The sequence below is a fragment of the Bufo gargarizans genome, chromosome 6 (assembly GCF_014858855.1).
Source record: "Bufo gargarizans isolate SCDJY-AF-19 chromosome 6, ASM1485885v1, whole genome shotgun sequence".
In the NCBI taxonomy this organism is placed as follows: domain Eukaryota; kingdom Metazoa; phylum Chordata; class Amphibia; order Anura; family Bufonidae; genus Bufo; species Bufo gargarizans.
The window spans coordinates 103,388,206-103,408,897 of NC_058085.1; the positions used below are offsets into that span (position 1 = coordinate 103,388,206).

General features: G+C 44.2%; 1 protein-coding gene across 1 annotated transcript in view; it reads left to right on the forward strand.

Moving 5' to 3' along the window:
• Positions 1–18,378, forward strand: part of TMEM106A (transmembrane protein 106A) — a 43,296-nt gene extending 24,918 nt beyond the window's left edge. Inside the window, exons 2-8 of the mRNA XM_044298204.1 lie at positions 9,407–9,635; positions 9,782–9,845; positions 10,754–10,913; positions 13,761–13,901; positions 14,931–14,974; positions 15,777–15,830; positions 17,280–18,378. Of these exons, the coding sequence (XP_044154139.1) occupies positions 9,431–9,635; positions 9,782–9,845; positions 10,754–10,913; positions 13,761–13,901; positions 14,931–14,974; positions 15,777–15,830; positions 17,280–17,379 (768 nt within the window). The 5' untranslated portion in view covers positions 9,407–9,430 and the 3' untranslated portion in view covers positions 17,380–18,378. The remainder of the gene's footprint in view (positions 1–9,406; positions 9,636–9,781; positions 9,846–10,753; positions 10,914–13,760; positions 13,902–14,930; positions 14,975–15,776; positions 15,831–17,279) is intronic.
• The last annotated feature ends 2,314 nt before the right edge of the window (positions 18,379–20,692 follow it).

A 20,692-nucleotide genomic window follows, 5' to 3' on the forward strand; every position in this document is an offset into this window, starting at 1 on the left:
AACGGCGCAGCACGGCGGTGCACGGAGAAAGGCAGCCGGACAAAAATTACTGCATGTCAGGCTTTTTAGTCCGGCGGCTTTCTCCGTGCACCGCCGTGCTGCGCCGGAGCTCCGCCCCCGTCCCCATTATAGTCAATGGGGACGGAGCGGCGGTCCGCGGGCACGGTGAAATAGCCACAGGATGGATCCGACATGGTGAATAGCCTGTCGAAACCGTCCTGCCGCAAGTGTGAAACTAGCCTTAGAATGCTATGCCACAGTAATCAGACATGTACCTTTCAACTCATCTCAGCTGCTCGTCACATCTTCTGTGCAGGCACTGGTCCCGTTCTGGCGCCTGCACAGAATAAGATGCAGATGTAAATGGATTACAATGCGGACAATAATAGGACATGCTCCATATTTTTTGCGGGGCCGCTGAACGGAACAACAGATGCGGAACGGATGCGGATCCATTTATACGGTCGTGTGAATGCACCCTTAGATGAGCACAGTGATACCGTATATGTGTGGTGAGGATGGGTTTTACCACTTATACCATACACCACAAAATAAAGCCACTTTATATATAAGAAATGGTTTATTTTATTTAGTTTTTTTTTTTACTTTATTAATATTTAAAGTGGTTTTCTGGGCTCCTGCAGGGCTCCAGATGGCGACCAAAATGGTCGCCAATGCGACTTAGAATTTACAAATGGCGACAAGACTTTTTAGTCTTGTCGCCATTTGCAACTAGACCCGCTGCCGCAGCTCTGCAGTTTAGTACAGCGGCGGGGCACAGGAGCTGATAGTTCTCTGCCCCACCGCCGATATTCTTCTCAGCAGCGCAGTGGAGGAGTCTCTCCCTCCCCCCTGTGCTGCTGCCGCCTCAGCCATTAAGAAGAGAGACAAGAGGAGGAGGGGAGGGGCTGTGGCCACTGCGCCACCAATGAAGATAACTGACCTGAATTCAAATACAGGAGGCGGGTGCTGGAATCAAATAGCCGACACCCGACCTCTATGACAGGGAGCTGCGATCCGCTGCAGTTAACCCTTCAGGTGCGGTACCTGAGGGGTTAACTGCTGCTGATCACAGCTCTCTGTCATAGAGGTCGGGCGCTGGCTATTTGATTCCAGCACCCACCTCCTGTATTTTGTATTAACTGGTCAGTTATCTTCATTGGTGGCGCAGTGCGCCCCCCAACACCCCAGTATAATAAACATTGGTGGTGCAGTGCGCCCCCCCCCCCAACACCCCAGCATGATAAACATTGGTGGCGCAGTGGGTAGTGCCAATGAGGGTTAAAAAATAAATAAAAAATTAACTCTCCTCCTCAAATTGATCGCGTAGCTGCCGGTCTCCTGTTTCTTCAGGACCTGTGGTGACGTCACTGAGCCCATCACATGGTCCTTTACCATGGTGATGGATCATGTGATGTACCAGTGATGTCACCACAGGTCCTTTGACGGGTCCTGAAGAAAGAACAGGAGACTGGCTGCTACGCGATCAATTGGAGGAGGTGGTGAGTTAATTTTTTGTTGGTGTTGGGGGGGGGGGGGGGGGCGCACTACGCCACCAATGTTTTATTATACTGGGGTGTATATAATGTTTATTATATTGACTTTCTACTAAGCATTCTGTATTAAAGAATGCTGTTATTTTCCTTTATAACCATGTTATAAGGGAAAATAATACAGTGAATAGACTTTCATCCTAGCAACCATGTGTGAAAATTGCACCGCATCCGCACTTGCTTGCGATTTTCACGCAGCCCCATTAACTTCTATGGGGCCTGCGTTGCGTGAAAAACGCACAACATAGAGCATGCTGGGATTTTCACGCAACGCACAAGTGATGCGTGAAAATCACCGCTTATGTGCACAGCCCCATAGAAGTGAATGGGTCCGGATTCAGTGTGGGTGCAATGCGTTCACCTCACGCATTGCACCCGCGCAGAAATCTCGCCCGTGTGAAAGGGGCCTAAGGGTGAATAGGACAAGGGTTCCAGCCCCTAAGGGGGCTACTAGTCAGTAAAAAAAAACCACTAGGCCTACTTTCACACTTGCGGCAGTGTGATCCGGCAAGCAGTTCTGTCGTTGGAACTGCCTACCGGATCCGCCGATCTGGATGTGACTGAAAGCATTTGTGAGATGCATCCGGATGTGGATCCATCTCACAAATGCATTGCAAGAACGAAACCATCTCTCCGCTTGTCATGCGGACAGACGGATCCGTCTTGTATCTTTTTACACATTTTTATGGATCCTGCATTCCGGTATTTCGAATGCCGGATCTGGCACTAATACATTCCTATGGGGTAAAATGCCAGATCTGGCATTCAGGCAAGTCTTTTTTTGGCCGGAGATAAAACTGTAGCATGCTGCGGTTTTATCTTTTGCCTGATCAGTCAAAACGACTGAACTGAAGACATCCTGATGCATCCTGAACGCATTGTTCTCCATTCAGAATGCATGGGGATATGCCTGATCAGTTCTTTTCTGGTATTGAGCCCCTAGGACGGAACTCTATGCCGGAAATGAAAAACGCCAGTGTGAAAGTACCCTAAAATATTAAGTTTAAATCCCCCCCTTTCCCAATTTTACATATAAAATATATAAACATTACATAGCACTGCGTCCAAAAAGTCCAAACTATAAAATTATTAAAAAATATCTCCTATGCGGTGAGCATTCGCCATTTTTTTGTTACCTTGTCACCCCAAAAATTAGGATAGGACTGTTCTATTATGGGCCGAACGTTTCATAAAATGCGAAATGCACGCTGCTTTTTTGGGTGTAATTTATTAATTTTTTTGAGCGGTATTGAGTATCGCAAAACACTTTTTTATGGTGATGAAAGTGAATCAGAATTTTGGTATCGAAACAACCCTACGCCAATCTGATCCAATTTTGATTCGGTTTCTATTTGGCGACAATTTTTTTTTTTTGGCTCCTAAATTTTTCTGTTCAGGAGCCAATGGCTACTAGGTATATATTATATATTTTTTTGTCTGGAGCACTGTCCTGATATTAATGTCTTATCTATAGGATAAATCCAGTCGGTGGGGATCCAATACGTAGCACCTTTATGATCAGCTGCTCCCCGCAGCGCCGGACTTCGCACTTTAAACTGAGCAGACAGTACAGTTCCCTTTCAAGTGTAGTAGCCGTGCTGGGTTACTGGAACGCAGCTCCCATTCACTTGAATGGAAGCTTAGTAGCAGTAACCGGGCACGGCATGGTCTCGGCCAGTCAGTGCCAGGCTCCCACTGTGATTGATCCAGACCAGTACTCCAGGCAGAAACGGGCACTCCGCTCCAGCAGCAGCATACTAACACTGCCAGGGCAGGATCAGTAATGTTGAGGCACAGGGACTTCTTGTAGCACAGCTCACCATGTATTAATTCTATTTTGTAATTTTGCTGAAAACAGAACCTACGGGCTCAAAAATGGTAAATTAATTGCCCAGCATTAGCCCTGGGCCATTGTGTACAGTGGCCATGCTCTGCACCAGACATAATGAAGTCTTGACAGACTGACTGTAAGGCTTCATGCACACGACTGTTCAGTCTTTTGCGGTCCGCAAATTGCGGATCCTCAGAACATGGAAGCTGCCCGTGTGCCTTCCGCAATTTGCGGAACGGAACAGGCGGCCCATTGTAGAAATGCCTATTCTTGTCCGCAAAACGGACAAGAATAGGACAGGTTATATATTTTTTGCGGGGCTACGGAATGGAGCAACGGATGCGGACAGCACATGGAGTGCTGTCCGCATCTTTTGAGGCCCCATTGAAGTGAATGGGTCCGCACCCGAGCCGCAAAAACTGCGGCTCTGATGCGGACCAGAACAACGGTCGTGTCCATGAGGCCTAAGTCAGTATTTTCCATGTTGTATAGCTGTACTGTTCGTGTTTTGTTATTCTTCTGTAAATGTACCTATGACCTGCTTTTTTTTCTGCATCAGCTAAAAATGCAGAAACGGGAACTATGTTATCAGTTCTCTTCTTTTAACTGCTTCTTGTAATGGATGTATCGTACGTTAGCTGGACATGGTTATAACTAGTGTTGAGTTCGGCATACAAGGTTCGGGTTAGGGCTGCATGATAAATTGAAAAAATAATCATATCGCGATAATCGGCAAATGCGATATGGCGATTTGGCCGACCCGAAAATGCAGTGATTATATATAAAGGGGCCCTGCGCACATAACTGCCTTTGCGTGTAAAGTGTTTTACTAGTGTGTGTGTGGGTGAAACAATCTCTCTCCTAACAGGTCCGGCCTCTGTACTCACTATGAATGCAATGCACTGCAGCGAGCGGTAGCGAGCTGGCCGGCCAGCGCGTGACTGACGTCCCTTAGTAACGCTCCTCCCACTTCAGGAAGCAGGAGCGTTACTAAGTGACGTCAGTCACGCGCCGGCCGGCCAGCTCGCTGCAGTGCATTGCATTCATAGTGAGTACAGAGGCCGGACCTGTTAGGAGAGAGATTGTTTCACCCACACACACTAGTAAAACACTTTACACGCAAAAGGCAATTATGTGCCCAGTTTAGGACACATGAGGGGGACCAGCATAAGATGCTATATGTCTTAAGCTAGCCCCCCTCATGGCCCTATGTGTCCTCCACACATCCCCTATAACAGTGCCATCCACAGGTCCCCCATAAGTGTCCTCCACAGGTCCCCCATAACAGCTCATATGGGAACATCCAAGCAAATAGACCTTTAGCACAATTCCTTTAAAATATTGCATCGCATATCGTTATCGCAATTTTTAGGGCCCTAATCGCAATCGCACAAAATTCCCATATCGTGCAGCCCTAGTTTGGGTTATTGAAGAATCCCGTTCTGGATTCCTCTACCACGGACCATAATGGAATTCTATGACGGCACGCACCACCGAAGCCTATAAGTGGCATTCCGTCATAATAGAAGTCTATGCTGGGGGTGGGGGGGGATGGGTCACAAGTTACTCTTTATTAGGCCGAATGCACACGGCCGAGAGCGGACCGTGGTATGCCGGGCTGGATTCCTGTTCAGAGCAAGAGCGCACGGCGTCATTGGTTGCTATAACGCTGTGCGCTTCATGCCGTCGCTGCTGTACAGTAATACACTATACGAGTGTATTACTGTACAGCAGCGGCGGCATGAAGCGCACGGCGTCATAGCCACCAATGACGCCGTGCGCTCCTGCTCTGAACAGGAATCCAGCCTGGCATACCACGGACCGCTCTCGGCCGCGGAACACGGCCGTGTGCATTCGGCCTTATCAAGGGGCAAGATCACAATGAGAGTTAACACCTTTCATGTCATTACTTCATGGGACTAGTTCAACTTTTCCCTTTCCCCGTACATGTGTAAGAATATAATGGGCATGCTCTGACACAAGTTGAGAATGTCCCCCCTGATGTCGGCCACATCTGATTGTATGACAGATGCCATTTAATATTAGTGTAGCATTATTTACAGTTTGAGTTGAGCATCACAGCCTAAGGGCCACATGTGGGGTAAGGTTACGATTACGATTGACAACATGTTTTTTGCCCTGTCCAGGAAATCCTAGATGAAAAGTTCATTACTGTTTGACCCCTGTAGATTAACGAATTTAACTAAAGCTGTTGCAAATACACTACTTATTTAGTTTGCATTCATTTTTATTTCACACAGCAGAATCTCTATGCTGCTTATTTTGCACTGACCCTGAGCTGCTGTGTTGATAGTTCTGCGGGCTCCAGTTCTGAAATCTCCCAGTATTCTTTGAAGGCTCGGTCTGTGCACAGAGCTAGCCCCAATGTGTTACACGAAGTGATCTAAAATGTTAGGCCAGACACAGTTGAGCAGGTTCAATGCGAGAAACTCGCTGTTGGTGGCAGAGTGGGTTCCTGGACAGGATTGCAGAGCATTTTAATAATTTATTAGACTGTATGTCAATGTGAGACCTGGTATCTACTGAATTATACTGACAGCGAGTTCCTTGCATTTAACTCACTCTTCTATGTATAGCCTAAGAAATGTGCCAATTAACCAGATTGTTGACTGATTCAAGTGACATCCAGCTGAATTGTGAATGCAGCTCTAGGATGTAGCTTCAACTACAGGACTCCATCTCGCCAGTTGTAGGGAGTTTTTCCCTCTCTCTCCTGTGTATTACTGGCTTTATATACTACTCGCAAAAAGGGATATTTGGCATGTGGGTGAAATTTCAGGATGAACCTAAAATGCACTCTATCCTTTATAGGTGAACTTAATGTGACCTTCTCTAAACTTTTAAATTGCACATGTCCAACTTTTAGTGTTTCAGTACTTTTTGCACAACTTTCTTTTCTCTAACAAGGAGCTTAAAGGGGTTATCCCGTTGTTTCTCATGCCCGCACCGCAACTGCTGCATCTCCCCATCGCGTGGATCAAAACATACAAGGGAGGCGGGGGTGTTTGGGGACAGGCAATAGCAAGCTGTGACGGGAACAAGGCTTCCTAGCATCACGGGTGACACTAGGGAGGCTCATTCCCATTGCGGCCTGCTATTGGCTGTCCCCCCATCGCCAGATGTTTTGATCCATGTAACGGGGAGATGCAGCGGCAGCCATCCGAAGCGGCCCAGGCATTTTTGGGGTTGGATAACCTCTTTAATGGCAAAATTCACAACAGGTGTTTGATCCATGAATCGCACAATACATTTCCTGGTTCAATTAGAACTGGTATTTAAACAGTCCTCCTTATCATGCTGTTCACATTTTGACATAATGAGACCAGGACGACGCCTAACAATTGATCAACAGTACCTCACCATTGCAAGACTTCAAGCAGAATGTTCTCCAATCAAAGTCACCACTGATCTTCCACCACTGTCATTAGCATTGCAACAGAGAGACTGGAAGAGTCACAGAAAGGCATAGAAGTGGACGTCCTTTGGCCACATCCCACACTGACCGTGTCATTGTGAACAATGCCCTGTAGAACTGGATGATGAATGCCACACAACTCCATGCACATTTAAGGGATTTGGGAGGCACCCAAGTGTCACGTCAGACCATTTGAAACCATTTACATCAGCGTGGTCTGTGTGCTAGACGACCTGCAAGGGTACCTGATCACAGGCGTCATAGTCTTGCATGGGCAAGGGAGCATCTACACTGGATGAATGACCAGTGGGACTCAGTGCTGTTCACTGATAAAAGTCTATTCACGTTGATCAGAAATTATGGATTTCAACTGCCTACACTTTGTGCCCATACTACCTGAATAACATCATGATTCCAGTCATTGTGCCACTTCATGAACAACACAGGCCTAATTTAATCTTAATGGACAACAATGCGCCAGCTCATCGAGGTTGCATCATTAGGGAACAGCTGCTGGAGACTGGGGTACATCAAATGGAGTGGCCTGCACTTTCTCCAGACCTGGATATCATTGAAAACCTATGGGATCAGCTGAGTCGCCGTGTAGAGGCTCGTAATTCTGTACCCCAGAACCTCAATGACCTGAGGGCCGGACTTCAAGAAGAGTGGGATGTGGTGTGAACTTTTTACGCTTTCCATAAATTTCACCCAAAAGCCAAATATCCCAAACTTTTTGTAAGTAGTGTATTTTAGATGTTTGTTGACAGTTATTCTTCCCCTCATCCCCCATACACATGCACGCTCTTCTCAGTCAAGCACTTATGTGTTCCCAATAGCTGGCCATACATTCAACATAGCTGTTGGCTGAATGCTTGTTCAGCCAAAAAGCTATCAGATCCAATCCTCTCATAACCATGCCTGCTTGTCTTGGTGGAGCAAGTATGTATCATCAACAGGAAAAGGAAGCATGTGTTTTCAGAAGGATCAGCAGTTAAAATCCAACTAACTTGAGGTTCCTATACAAGTAAGGCTACTTTCACACTTGCGTTCAGAGCGGGTCCGTCTGTGCCCAGACGGATCCGCTCATATAATGCAGACGATGGATCAGTTCAGAACAGATCCGTCTGCATTATATTGTAGAAAAAATTCTAAGTGTGAAAGTAGCTTCAGACGGATCCGTCCAGACTTTACATTGAAAGTCAAAGGGGGACGGATCCGTTTGAAAATTGAGCCATATTGTGTCAAATTCAAACGGATCCGTTCCCATTGACTTACATTGTAAGTCTGGACGGATCCGTTTGCCTCCGCACGGCCAGGCGGACACCCGAACGCTGCAAGCAGCGTTCAGGTGTCCGCCTGCTGAGCAGGGCGGAGGCCAAACGCTGCCAGACTGGTGCATTCTGAGCGGATCCGCATCCACTCAGAATGCATTAGGGCTGGACGGATGCGTTCGGGGACGCTGGTGAGAGCCTTTAAACGGAACTCGCAAGCGGAGCCCCGAACGCTAATGTGAAAGTAGCCTTAGATGGTTGGCCAGTGCCGCCAAAATTGAATGGCTCGTCCAACATACATCTGCATATGGCAAGATTAAGCCACTGCCAAACACCTTTATTGTCGGCTTATCACCTCTGAGAACAGGCTTTGGCAGTATTCATTTAATTTGTGTGACCACCTTAAAAGAATTTTCCCCCCATTAGATACTGATAACCTATCTTTCAGATAGATCATCAATATCAATTCAGTGAGGGCCTGACACCCAGCAGCTCTATTGATGAGTTGTTTTCAGCTGCTGCCATCACTAGAGATAAAACAGTGTATGGAGCTAGAAAGGCCCTGTCCAATGTGTAGAGGCCGTGTCAGCGTACTGCAGCTCAGCCCCCCTGAGTATAGGTCATCAACATCTATAAATGTGTTCTAAGATATAAATCTAGATCTTGTATGACCACTTCAGCGGCTTTCTTCACCTAGCAAAATAAGTTGCATAAAAACTTCTCAGTTACCTAATATTTTGTCCTGAGAACCTTTCTTATTTCATCATGTGTTATGTACAACACATCTCTTTTCTCTGATTAAACAGAGGGCATCAAGGGCTTGCTCCTGGTGGCCTCCACCAGATCTGCAGGTTCAGAAGGGACGGTGGCAGAGACAGAAACCCCACGGAAGCAATCCGTGAGGTTCCGTGCCTCTGTTCCGCACCGACCTTCTGGATTTCGGACCCATTCAAGTGAATGGGTCCAAATCCGTGATGCGGGGTGCGCACGTGAGGTTCCCGTGTATTGCGGACCCGCTGTTTGCCGGCCGCAATACAGGCACGGCCGTGCAACAGCCATGTGCATAAGACCTAATTCTCCAAAGTGATTGGTGTAACTGGGGGCATGAGTATTTAGCTACACAAGGGCAGCTAATTTTTTTGCCCTAGGTGAAGAAAGGCCTAGCAATGGCTCTGAGTTGGTTGGAAGAACCTATTCTAATGCAGACAATCAGTATATTACTGGGGCGGTGGGGGGGCTGAATACTATAGTCATGTACTGCTAGCTTCTTGCATACTAGTGTAATGTCTATGTTCTGTCCATTCTGCCTCCATAGGTGGTGTACACATTCAAGGACATCATGCGGAAAGCTCTTTCTGCTTTCAGGCAACGAGTGCATTCTGAAAACAGAGAGACAGAACCCATATTGGATCGACATGGGCATGAGAATACTCCACCCTACATCACTATTAACAGCAGTGATGCCTCCGTGTCTTGCATTTCCACCGAAGAGACAGCAACAGCCACCTGCCCCACCTGCAGGGGGACTGGCCGGATTCCCAGAGGTAAAACATGGGAGAGAATTCACATATATCATGGAATATGATGGCATCCAATATAAGTCTGTTATTGATATGTTTTACTGTAAATTATATTAATAGATCATTTCATTTATACGTTATGCTAATTTCTACCTCCTCACTTGCTTTAGGACAAGAAAGGGAGTTGGTGGCTCTGATTCCGTACAGTGACCAGCGCCTAAAGCCACGAAGAACGTAAATAACTTACATATGTTTGTTCATCCAGTATCACGTTCCTTTTTAAAGGAGGATATTACTTTAAATCCAAAAATCATTACATTGCTTCTTACATACACTACTGTGATTTAAAGGGGTTCCCCAGGCTTTATAAAGTTGATGACCTGTCCCTAGGACAGTAGTATATGTGTAATTCAGTGTATTCCACTGCTGTGCTGACACCAACAGTGCCTACGTTGGAATATATTGGCTCCATCCTGTTACAACCAGTGAATGGCTTCTCCATTGTCAGTGCGGGAAAGCCCTTTGGCCCCCTGGGAAAACTTCCTCAGATGCCTCAGTCACAATTGACTACAGCATCGGAGTGGTTAAATGTCTGATTGGCATTATCACCACTCACGGACATTAGACCCAGGTGTCTGCTGTGTGAAACAGCAGAAACCTGGTGGCTATGGGGCCCACTCCACCGCAGAGCAGGCGCCATCTTTAAAGACCCGACCTGCACAGTGCATGTACAGCGCAAGTCGAGAAGGGGTTAAAGGTTGTTTCCCACTAACAATACTTATCTCCTCTCCACAGGATAGGGGAGAATTATATGAACTCTGGTCATCTGACTAGTGCCCCATGAGAATGGAGCAGAATTACGCAGTGCATGCATGACCTCTTCTGTGGGACTACCGGTGACAACTTGAGTTCTGTACTTGGCAGTCCCATTGAAGTGAATGGAGTGACTGTCATGCATGCACATTTGTGTCTTATTTCTTGTGATCTATAGGCGTCTAAACTTTCAGACCTTCAGAGATCAGATTCTTATCCACTTGCCTGCGGGTATGGGATAAGTGCTCCTTTAATATTGAGTTTTGCTGTATAATGAGTGAATGTGAAATTAGTGATAGACATTGTGTTGCTTTTGATTTTACTTCCAGGAAGTTATATGTGGCTATTGCTGTTTCCTGTTGCTTCTTGGTCTTCTTCCTTGTTGTGTTCTTTCTGTATCCTCGTTCTGTAACATTGGACCATGCTGGCGTGAATTCTTCCCTGGTTACATATGATGCCCCTAAATCAACTGTGAATCTTCTTACTACAGTAAGTGTAATTGTCAGGTTCACTATGCCCACTCGTGATTACAGGAACCCTCCAACCCCAGAACAGTGTTTTGTATGTGTTATCATTGGTTTTACTTTCTGATTCTGGGTCAGTGGTTGTATAAATGCTGTTATAGTAGCATTAATGGGCATCTGTCAGCAGATCTGTACCTATGAAAGTGGCTGACCTGTTACATGTGCGCTTGGCAGCTGAAGGTACTAGTGTTGGTTCCATGTTCATAGTTGCCTGTATTGCTGAGAAAAATGAAGTTGTAATATATGCAAATGAGCCTCTAGGACAGTGATGGCGAACCTTTTTGAGACCGAGGGCCCAAACTGCATCCCAAAACCCACATATTTATCACAAAGTGCCAACATGGGGATTTCCCCTGAAGACTACAGTCTAGTATAGTATATCTTCCATGTGCTTTTCGCTATAAAAGCCTGATTACACTCAGTGCGCTGCCTGTGCTGTTCATAGTGCGCCTGCGCTGATGAATGGCAGGAAAAGTCTAAGGCCTCCTGCACATGACTGTAGGTGTCCCGTTGCCATATTGCGGACCACATTTGCAGATCCGCAATACATGGGCACCGTTCCGTGTGCATTCTGCATCACGGATGCGGACCCATTCACTTTAATGCGTCTGCAAATCCAGAGATGCGGAACGGAAGCACGGAACGGAACCCTACGGAGTGCTTCCATGGGGTTTCATCCCGTACTTCCGTTCCGAAAAAAGATAGAACATGTCCTATCTTTTTGCAGATCGTGGACCCATTAAAGTGAATGGGTCCGCGATCTACTGCAGCTGCCCCATGGTCGGTGTTCATGCATTGCGGCACGGCCACGGGGTGCACACGTTCGTGTGCAGGAGGCATAAGGCATATTGGTACACTATAGACTTTTACAGGGTGCAAGTGCCCACAGAGAGGGCTCTGAGTGCCACCTCTGGCACCCGTGCCATAGGTTCGCCATCACTGCTCTAGGAGTAACGGGGGCATTTCCATTTAACCTAGAGGCTCTGCTCTCTCTGCAACTGCCCACTTGATTGACAGGACCAGGCAGTGTTAACATCTTAATGATCAAAGTGGAGAGGAAGCAGCAGTTGTAGAGAGCTGAGCTTCTAGGTGTAATGGCAACACCTCCGTTGCTCCTAGAGGCTCATTTGCATATATTAAACTGTCAATTAAAAAAAAATAAAAAAATGAACATGGGACCAACACAGATGCCTTCAGCTGCCAAGTGCACATGTAACAGGTCAGTCAGTTTCATAGGTACAAATCTGCTGACAGATGCCCTTCAACAGGTATTCACCTAAAATGCATGACCTGGTCTTCAGGGCTTAGTAAGGGCTCGTTCACACGAATGTAATTTGCGTTCCGTATATGGGCCGTTTTCTGCGTTCGGCATACAGTCCGTATATGGAACTATTCATTTCAATGGGTCCACAAAAGATGTGGACAGCACTCTGTGTGCTGTCCGCATCCGTTGCTCCGTTCTGTGGCCCCGCAAAAATCCTGTCCTATTCTTCTCCGTTTTGCGGACAAGAATAGGCATTTCTATAATAGGCATTCTGTTCCGTTCCGCAAATTGCGGAAGGCATGCGGGCGCCATCCGTGTTTTGCGGATCCGCTATTTGCAGACCGCAAAAAACGGCACGGTCGTGTGAACGAGCCCTAAGGCTGAAAAAAACATCTGTCCAGCCAGTTCAGCCTATTTTCTTGCAAAACTCATCAAGACAAAGGCAAAAAAAAAACTGAGTAAGAAGCCAATTTTTGTTAAAGTTGCCAATCTGAATAAGTCTCGCTGCTCTTACTGTAAAGATCCCCCTTCTATGTTAATGTAGAAACTTTCTGTTATCTAGACGTAGATGATGGCCCCTTGTTATTGCCAATGAATATCACATCTAATAGGATGAAACAGAGCCATCAGGACAGTATGGGTACTTCTTTTATCAGGAGCCCTTTATTCTATAGAAAGTGTACATTTTGGGACATGTGCAGTTTTATTTTATGGAAATGCAATTTGTTTCCACAGGATAAGAAGTAAGTGTCTGATCAGTGGGGTCTGATTGCTGGGGCCATCGCCGATCATGAGAATGGGGACCTAGTGTTCCCTATTTGAATGCAGTGGAAGTCATGCATGTGTGCTGTCATCTCCATGGGTCTGCCAGAGATAGCTGACCACTTGTACTATTTCTGGCAGTACCTTAAAGTTGAATGGGGCAGCAGCGTTCATGAGAGACCTCTGTGCTATTCAAAGTGGGAACACTGGGTTCTCATTCTCATGATTGGTGGGGGGGCCCCAGTCATTGGACCCCAGCCCATCAGACATACACTCCCTACCCTGTGGATAGGGAATACCTCTTTATAATCGGACAACTGCTTTAACAGGTTTTTCCTTATTATTATTATTATTATTATTATTAATAATAATAATAATAATAATAATATTATTATTACTACATGTGTTTGTGTATTAATACGATAGGCTGACTGTTGGGACCCCATAATTCCTCAGAATAAAAGTCTACATTGCTAGTTCAGTGCTGTGGTTACCGACCTACCGTGAGAACTAAGGGGAGGCAGGCAGGTGACCGTGATCACAGTTGCCTTGTTCTCTGGATTTTGTGAGGTCCCAGAGATCCCTGTAATTCATCATAATATATGACGGGAATACTTAAACATAGCTAAAACTAGCAATTGTCCAAAAGGGAAAACTGTGAGCTTATTTCTCAGACAAGCCGCACGTATGCATGTCCTGATCAGTGATGGTCCTACTCGTTCTTTGGAAATAGTGGTCCCATCCAGATATGTCTTATTGACTAATTAATCACTTTCATTTTTACAGAATAGATTGAACATAAGTAATTACAACCTGTATGGGATTGACATTTTAAGCCTGAATGTGCAAGTTCTCCACCTGTCTGTTGTAGTCGGAACACTTAACTTGAAGGAGGTTAAAAAGATTGGTCCATTACTCACTGACCAGGTAATTGTATATGTACTGCTAATATGGATAGGTAGTTCTTGGTACAGTGTCATTACCATGCAATCATAACTGGTGATTGACCGACACAGATGCAGATCTTGACCCACAGTGAGTGAATTATGATTATGATGTAGATGGAGTTTTGGATATCATATTTAGGAAAATATGGCATATGGTCATCATAAGTGTAAAGGTAACCTGTTGCCCAGTTTGTGCAGCTGAGATTTAAGGTCCCCCATACTTCGCTTCACTTTAACTGCACCTGATGCTGCTGGATGTGAGTCCTAGACTCTTCTCCCCTTAAGATAGATCTTCACTTACTCTAGTTTTCAGGGAAGGATGGCTGGATTTGATACAGGCACGTTTGGGATCCTAAAACCAATCTGCACAATATCGGTCCTAAACCTGGTGAAAGGTTCTCTTTAAGAGATCCAATTCCAGTTGAGTAGCTAGAGGAACATGTATAATGAGGTCAGTTTTTGTTTGCTCCAATCCTGTAGTTGATGATTTGATGGCAGGGGCGGACTGGCCATAGACTCTAAAAGGAAATTTCCCAGTGGGCGTATGCCCAGGGGGCTGCCCGAGCTCCCCTCATGGCCACCAGCTAGAGATGTGATACTTTCATTAATAATTAATGCTAAGAGCATCAGGTACTTATGTACTTGGCTGGTGGCCAAAGGTGCCCTCCTGGATTCAAATGTATGTCCATCATCAGGACGGTGATACAGTTGAGTACTGCAGCAGAGCTGGCAGTATTTTGTGCTGCACTGTGTTATTTGGTTCTGCTGGGGTCTCATGTTGTGCTGTACTATAGTATTACTGCCCCAACTACTTCTGTTGTCCCTGCCTACTTGTGTTGCCCTTTCTGTTGTCGATTTGGTCTTGTCTACAACATGGGGCTTCTTTTATGTTTTTTGTTTTTTTTTCCAAGGCCATTTTAAGCTCCTAGTCCGCCCCTGTTTGATGGGCACCCAAAGGCTTTTTGGAACATGTTTGATTATTAATGCCAATATTTATCTTGTCTGACAGATCTTTTATACTGTGGAGAGTCACGTCCAAGACGTAAGCACATAGTAAGTCTAGGGATAGGACAATAAATAAGATATTATAAGAATTTCCAAGCCTATGTTTTGTATGGGTCAACTGATTATTATGGTTTCCTGCATGTGCTGGAGAATATTCAGATAACAACTTTTATCTTTTATATTTTGGGTGTGCATTTTGAACTTTTGTATTATTTAATTTGTTCCTTTCACAAACCGTAATGATTCCTATTATAAATCTATAGGACTAGGAGCCTATAGCTTTCTCTCACCCTACCTTTCACTGTAAGCAACTCCTGTATATGGCACCTATTTACCACAAACATTTTCTGTAGGTATGAAGCTTAAGCAGATGCAAACTTTTAAATCAGAGTTTCTGGTTCTTTGCACAACAAATCTGTTAATTGTTAAAGTCCTTTGTGGATGTTTCTGAAAGCTCTACCAACAGAAAAGTGTTATTTCCTAAAAGCAACCAGTGAAGGTACTTAAGGGACTCAAAGGACATGTATATTTAACAGGCCATTTTTGTGTAACCCGACAGCAAGTGTTTTGTGTCCCTGCAGCACCACTACAGACAGAATTGAAGCATTACACACTGCCTTTTGAAATCGATGGGTTTTCTATGCAGTGCAGGGACATGCCAGGTCCTCCAAAAAGGGAGAGGCTCTTTCTACTGTAGGTTCTCTGTTCTCTAGCGTTCTCCAGAATGTTCTTAGCTTAGTTGCAGAGAGGGGTTCCAAACCAGACATCACCTTTTTAACACTCATTTACTGCTCTTTTGAACTAGTTATTAATTTTATCTCATTTGTGTCTTTGTACTATTTCATTTCAGTGAGGTCTGCACTTGGGATCGAATACACGTCCATAACGTTCTGCTTCATGTGCAGTAAGTAAACAGCTGAAATCATAAGAACTAAGTGGTATTTACTAAATTTTCTAGTGTGTATTGTTGTGAATAGTTCCACCTTCCAACTGTCCGAGGCTAGGTTTACACATGAGTTACTGTAATCCAGAAGTCTGTTCCAGCAGAGGCTGTTTTGCCAAAAATTGAAAACAACCCAACACCCTATTTCCCCCACCCACCTTGCTGCTTGCTTTAGGTAAAAATATGTCATTCGGTGACGGGGAGAGTTGGGTCCTCGTAAATATCATCCAGGTTGTCCCACTGCTTGGGGCCTCGACGACGAGCCATAAGCTGTAGAGGAACCCAATAGCAAGTGATTGGTGTTCTTGCAGCACCACCACAGGTGAAATTTACCATTACACGGTTCCCATTGAAATTAAAGAGCTGCCTACTTAATTTATGGACAGGTTGAGTCCTCAAGATGAAGTGCTTTCCACAGGATAATAGGTAAAGGTTTTGTATGGGAACTCTCCACACATACACACATTAGTTATGGTCACAGATGTCTGCACTTTATAGATAGGAGTCAGGTCTCAGTTTAATTGGACATGTTGCCACACAGTATTATTGTTAGTGGATCATGTGGCTTCAGTGTTCCCCTATGTCTTGTTAAAGAGGCTGTCAAACTCATTGAAAAAGGAGCAGCAAATGCTATAAAATGGAGAAAACCAGTATTCGCCTATTCAGTTGCTGAGCGATGCAGTAAAGATGCCCAGCTGTCCCCTAAGTATTGATGACACTACTGGACGGCTGAGGCTACTACACCAATTTATCCCTGGTAGCTTGTAAACCAGCATTGTATTTGTTATTGTTTTATTTATTTATTTTTTTCAACATTTGCTGCTTCTCTATTTAGGCAGTAGGACAACCCCTTTAAGCCTTCTCATTTTCCATTCTGTATTTTTGAACCACAACGTTTTCTTCTTCCCCCATCTGTGGATCTCAAAAAGCTGATTGGAGATCGAGGTCAAAGAAAGGGCCAGTTTTAGTATTCCTTTCGGTCTAGGACAGTGAAGGGTTCATTTAACTACATTAATTGTGTTCCTGCGTGGCAAAATGTTTAATATCTGTATCCTGGGTGAGCTAGGGCTGTGAAGTGGGTGTCTTCAAGTTACAGAGCTGATCTTGCCGGTTATTGCCCCCTGCCTGATCACTGTGAACTCAGAGATTCTATATGGGAACTGACTAAATTGGGAGGGGGATTTACAGTTGTGGGGTTCCATAACTATCAGCTTTGGGTCATCCTTGCCACCCGGCATTGAGTAACTGCAATTTGACTCTGTCTGGTTGTGCTCTTCGACTTGCATTTGACCTAATAATTCGGAAGGAATTTGTTATATCACATATTGACCAATATGAGCAATAAGTAAATAGACCAGCAACGGAATTAAAGTAGTAATTACCAAATATTAATACTGACTTTTTCCACAGGGGTTCCTTGAATTTTTCGTACCTTGGACATGTGGAGCAGATACCATTTGATGGGTATGAATACCTGGATTGTCACAGCAACTTTTCAGTCCCGCACTGAATTCTTAATAATGCACCATGATATAGTCTTAAGTAGAATGGATGTAAGTTTAGTGATATGCACGTGTTCTGACAAACTGAAGAAGAATCCTATGGAAATGTAGAAGCTTGGAAAGCACACGACTGTTACTGTATGTCATTGACGTAAAACTTCTGATGCTTGTACTGTGAAGAGGCGCAGATCATCTATGTGTTCTCATAAATGTGATCAGTGTCACAAAGAGCACCAATTACTACTAATACCAATGTAAGAGACATGCCCCGCTCATTACATGTAAGGCTCCATTGCTAGGTATGGGATATTGGGAGTATTAATATTAATTTAAAGATCTGGGATGCTACCACAAAGCCAAATCTGAAGCCATAAATGCTCCCCGTCGATGCCACGTCCAGACTGCTGTGTCCAGTGTGACAGTCCTGAAATGTTAGCTTGTTGGAAAGGTTTTGACGTACTCACTATAATATAAAATGGAGAGATACACTTTATATGTTATTAATTCAGCACATTTATAAATGTATTGTATGTGCACGTGTGAGGAAGCTTGTAGCCAGAAAGAGACCAAAGTAATTTTGTATCATGGGCTGACTGGTTATCTTCTATGGCTTGTGATGTAATTTTGACATTGTTATTTTATTGTATGGAATCCTCGGCATAACCTTATAGTGGACCATACAGATTTACTTCAGCACTTGCACTAAAGCTGGCCAAGCGCCTTTCCCATAAACTAGAATACTTTGCTCAGATGAGCATGTATGTATTGTTTGATAAGGAGAAATCACGTCTAGCCTATGTGCCATACTTCTCCTGGCCTCAGAGGCTTCTCTTCTGGTACAACAAAGAAATCAGGAAATCGGGAAGGTCCTGGAGGTACCCATACACAGGCTCGGACTGGCCCACAGGGGTACAGGGGAAACCCCCGGTGGGCCCCTGAGCAAGGTGGGCCCCTAGTCTCCCTCCCCCTGCACAAGTGGCACATAACACATTAAACTTACTGCACTACATACATATATTTAATGTACAGCACCTCAACCAGCTTATGGTCATATAACAAACTTGTTAGATTATTTATTATATTTGAATGTATCTGTAGGGTGGGCCCCAAAATTAATTTTACTGGTGGGCCCTAGGTACCCCAGTCCGACACTGCCCATACACGTAATATTGTCAGGAAAAAAGTAGCACAGTATACTATGTCTAATACAGGGACTAAAGGGTGCTCCTAGCATCTGTCATACACCTCCTACTTAAACCCTGAAGCACTGTATTTTTTTTTTTTCACTGAACTGTTCCTTCAAGAAAAAAGTGATAAATACATTATAAAATTATGAAATGGGATTCTCAGGGACTTTAAAATTGATTTCATATTTTTAGAAGAGATTGTGACTTTTCTGATCAGTGATGTTGGAACCTTTCTGTGTCCTGTATGTAGTAGTCTCTCCAAATTTCAGGAGAACCACAGAGGTACAGGTGTTACATACAGAATATAGACAAGTCAACATGGCTGTCAGAATGACTTCGACTCCATGATCCTAATTTCAGTCCCATTGATGAGATTACCTGTGTGTCTATGGGGAGAGGTAAATTCAAAGAATATTGCACTATTGAGCTAAGGCACCCACTTACTCTCTGAATGAAGGGCTACAACTATTTTTTATTTTATTTTTTTAAAGTACCACTTGTGTATGGTGTCCACCATGCCTGAAAGGCAACACTGATATGAAAAGTGTTTCCCATAGAGATACATTACATTGCATTGCAATGTACTATCTGACTCACTAGTTACCATTAACGATCCATGAGCTGACAGTCATAGGAATGCTAGCTGAAGATGTATACCTTATATTGAATTGCAGCATTTGCATGATAAATGGTTGTTCTAGTATTATGAGGGAAATCTCATTATCCCCACACTAAAGTCTGACATACCTACATGAGAGTTGTACATTCCTTTACAGTAATGGACCTGGTCACCAAACATGTCCCCAGTACTGCTCTTGTCCCCTGCATTTCCTTTAGATATTGACTGCTTATATTGCTGGTTGTAGCTGGAGCCAGTTCAGCATATATCCACTTTCGTAACATTCTTCCATGTCTACGAATGTTATATTTTATCTTGTTTGTAAGAAAAAAAATATTGATATAATTTTGTATTAATTTTCAATAAAGATGCATTTTATTTACCGTAAGTGATTTTTGTTGTATTAGTATTTTAATTTTTTCTCTCACTAGTCTTTAGTTAAAAAGCCAGTGGGCACGCATTACTTCTATGGCTGACTATGCTCTGCAGTCTTTCCCCATCCAATATTTACCCCCTCAAATTGACCATTGCATCCTTCAAGCCTATGTTTATAAGAAGCCTGATTTACCAGACTCATCATTCCCAGAGCTCATAAGGTTGGCATCAGCCAACCCACTTACAGGGTAATAATATACTACCAGTGACATGGCAAAAAGTCTGCAAAAAAAGTATTCCTGATGCCTGAGGTTCTCTGCTATACAAGGTAACACAAGTTTTATATGTGGCACAAAATACATAAGCCAGATTTATCAAATGCAACATAAAAAATTTGCAAAAAAAATGCAATTTCACTCCAGTATGGAGTAACCTAAAAACTGGAGTAACCTCTCTAGAGAAGAGTACAAATTTTAAAGGGCAGCAGATTTGTACCTATGAAACTGGCTGATCTGTTGCTTGTGCGCTTGGAAGCTGAAGGCATCTGTGTTCGTCCAATGTTCATATGTGCCCGCATTGCTGAGAACTGAGGTACTAATTTGCTGACAGATGCCCTTTAAAGATTCACCAACCTTCAACTCTTTATAAATTTTGTCGGTAATTATGACAGCATCAGAACAATGGAGAGGTCATTGCCCACTGAGCAAAGAGCGGGTCTACACCCCTTTGGACCTTGGCTCTGCATTTACGTACAGCATACCAAAAGGAAATGGGACAGAACTAGCCAATCAGACATGACTTTGAAGGAAAAAATAATTCAAAAAAGTAATTACAGGTCCTTTTTAAGACCGAAAATAAGCTGCCGCTTTAGATTTATTATGCTTTGAACTGTTTACACATTGTGTGATTCATTATTGTTTCCACCAGGGGGCAGCACATCATCATATAAAAATATGAAACTTAGTTCTAATTTCACAGGATGTTCACATGTAGACGTAGTTCGAAGGTCTCCTTACAACTAAATATGAGGTTAGCACTGGGTTTAAAGTTAGGATTATCCATTGGGCCTGCTGCCTGAGGCATTGCACGTGGAATGTATTATGGGGGGTGGGGGTGTTCTGGGAACAAGTGGCCCTGGAA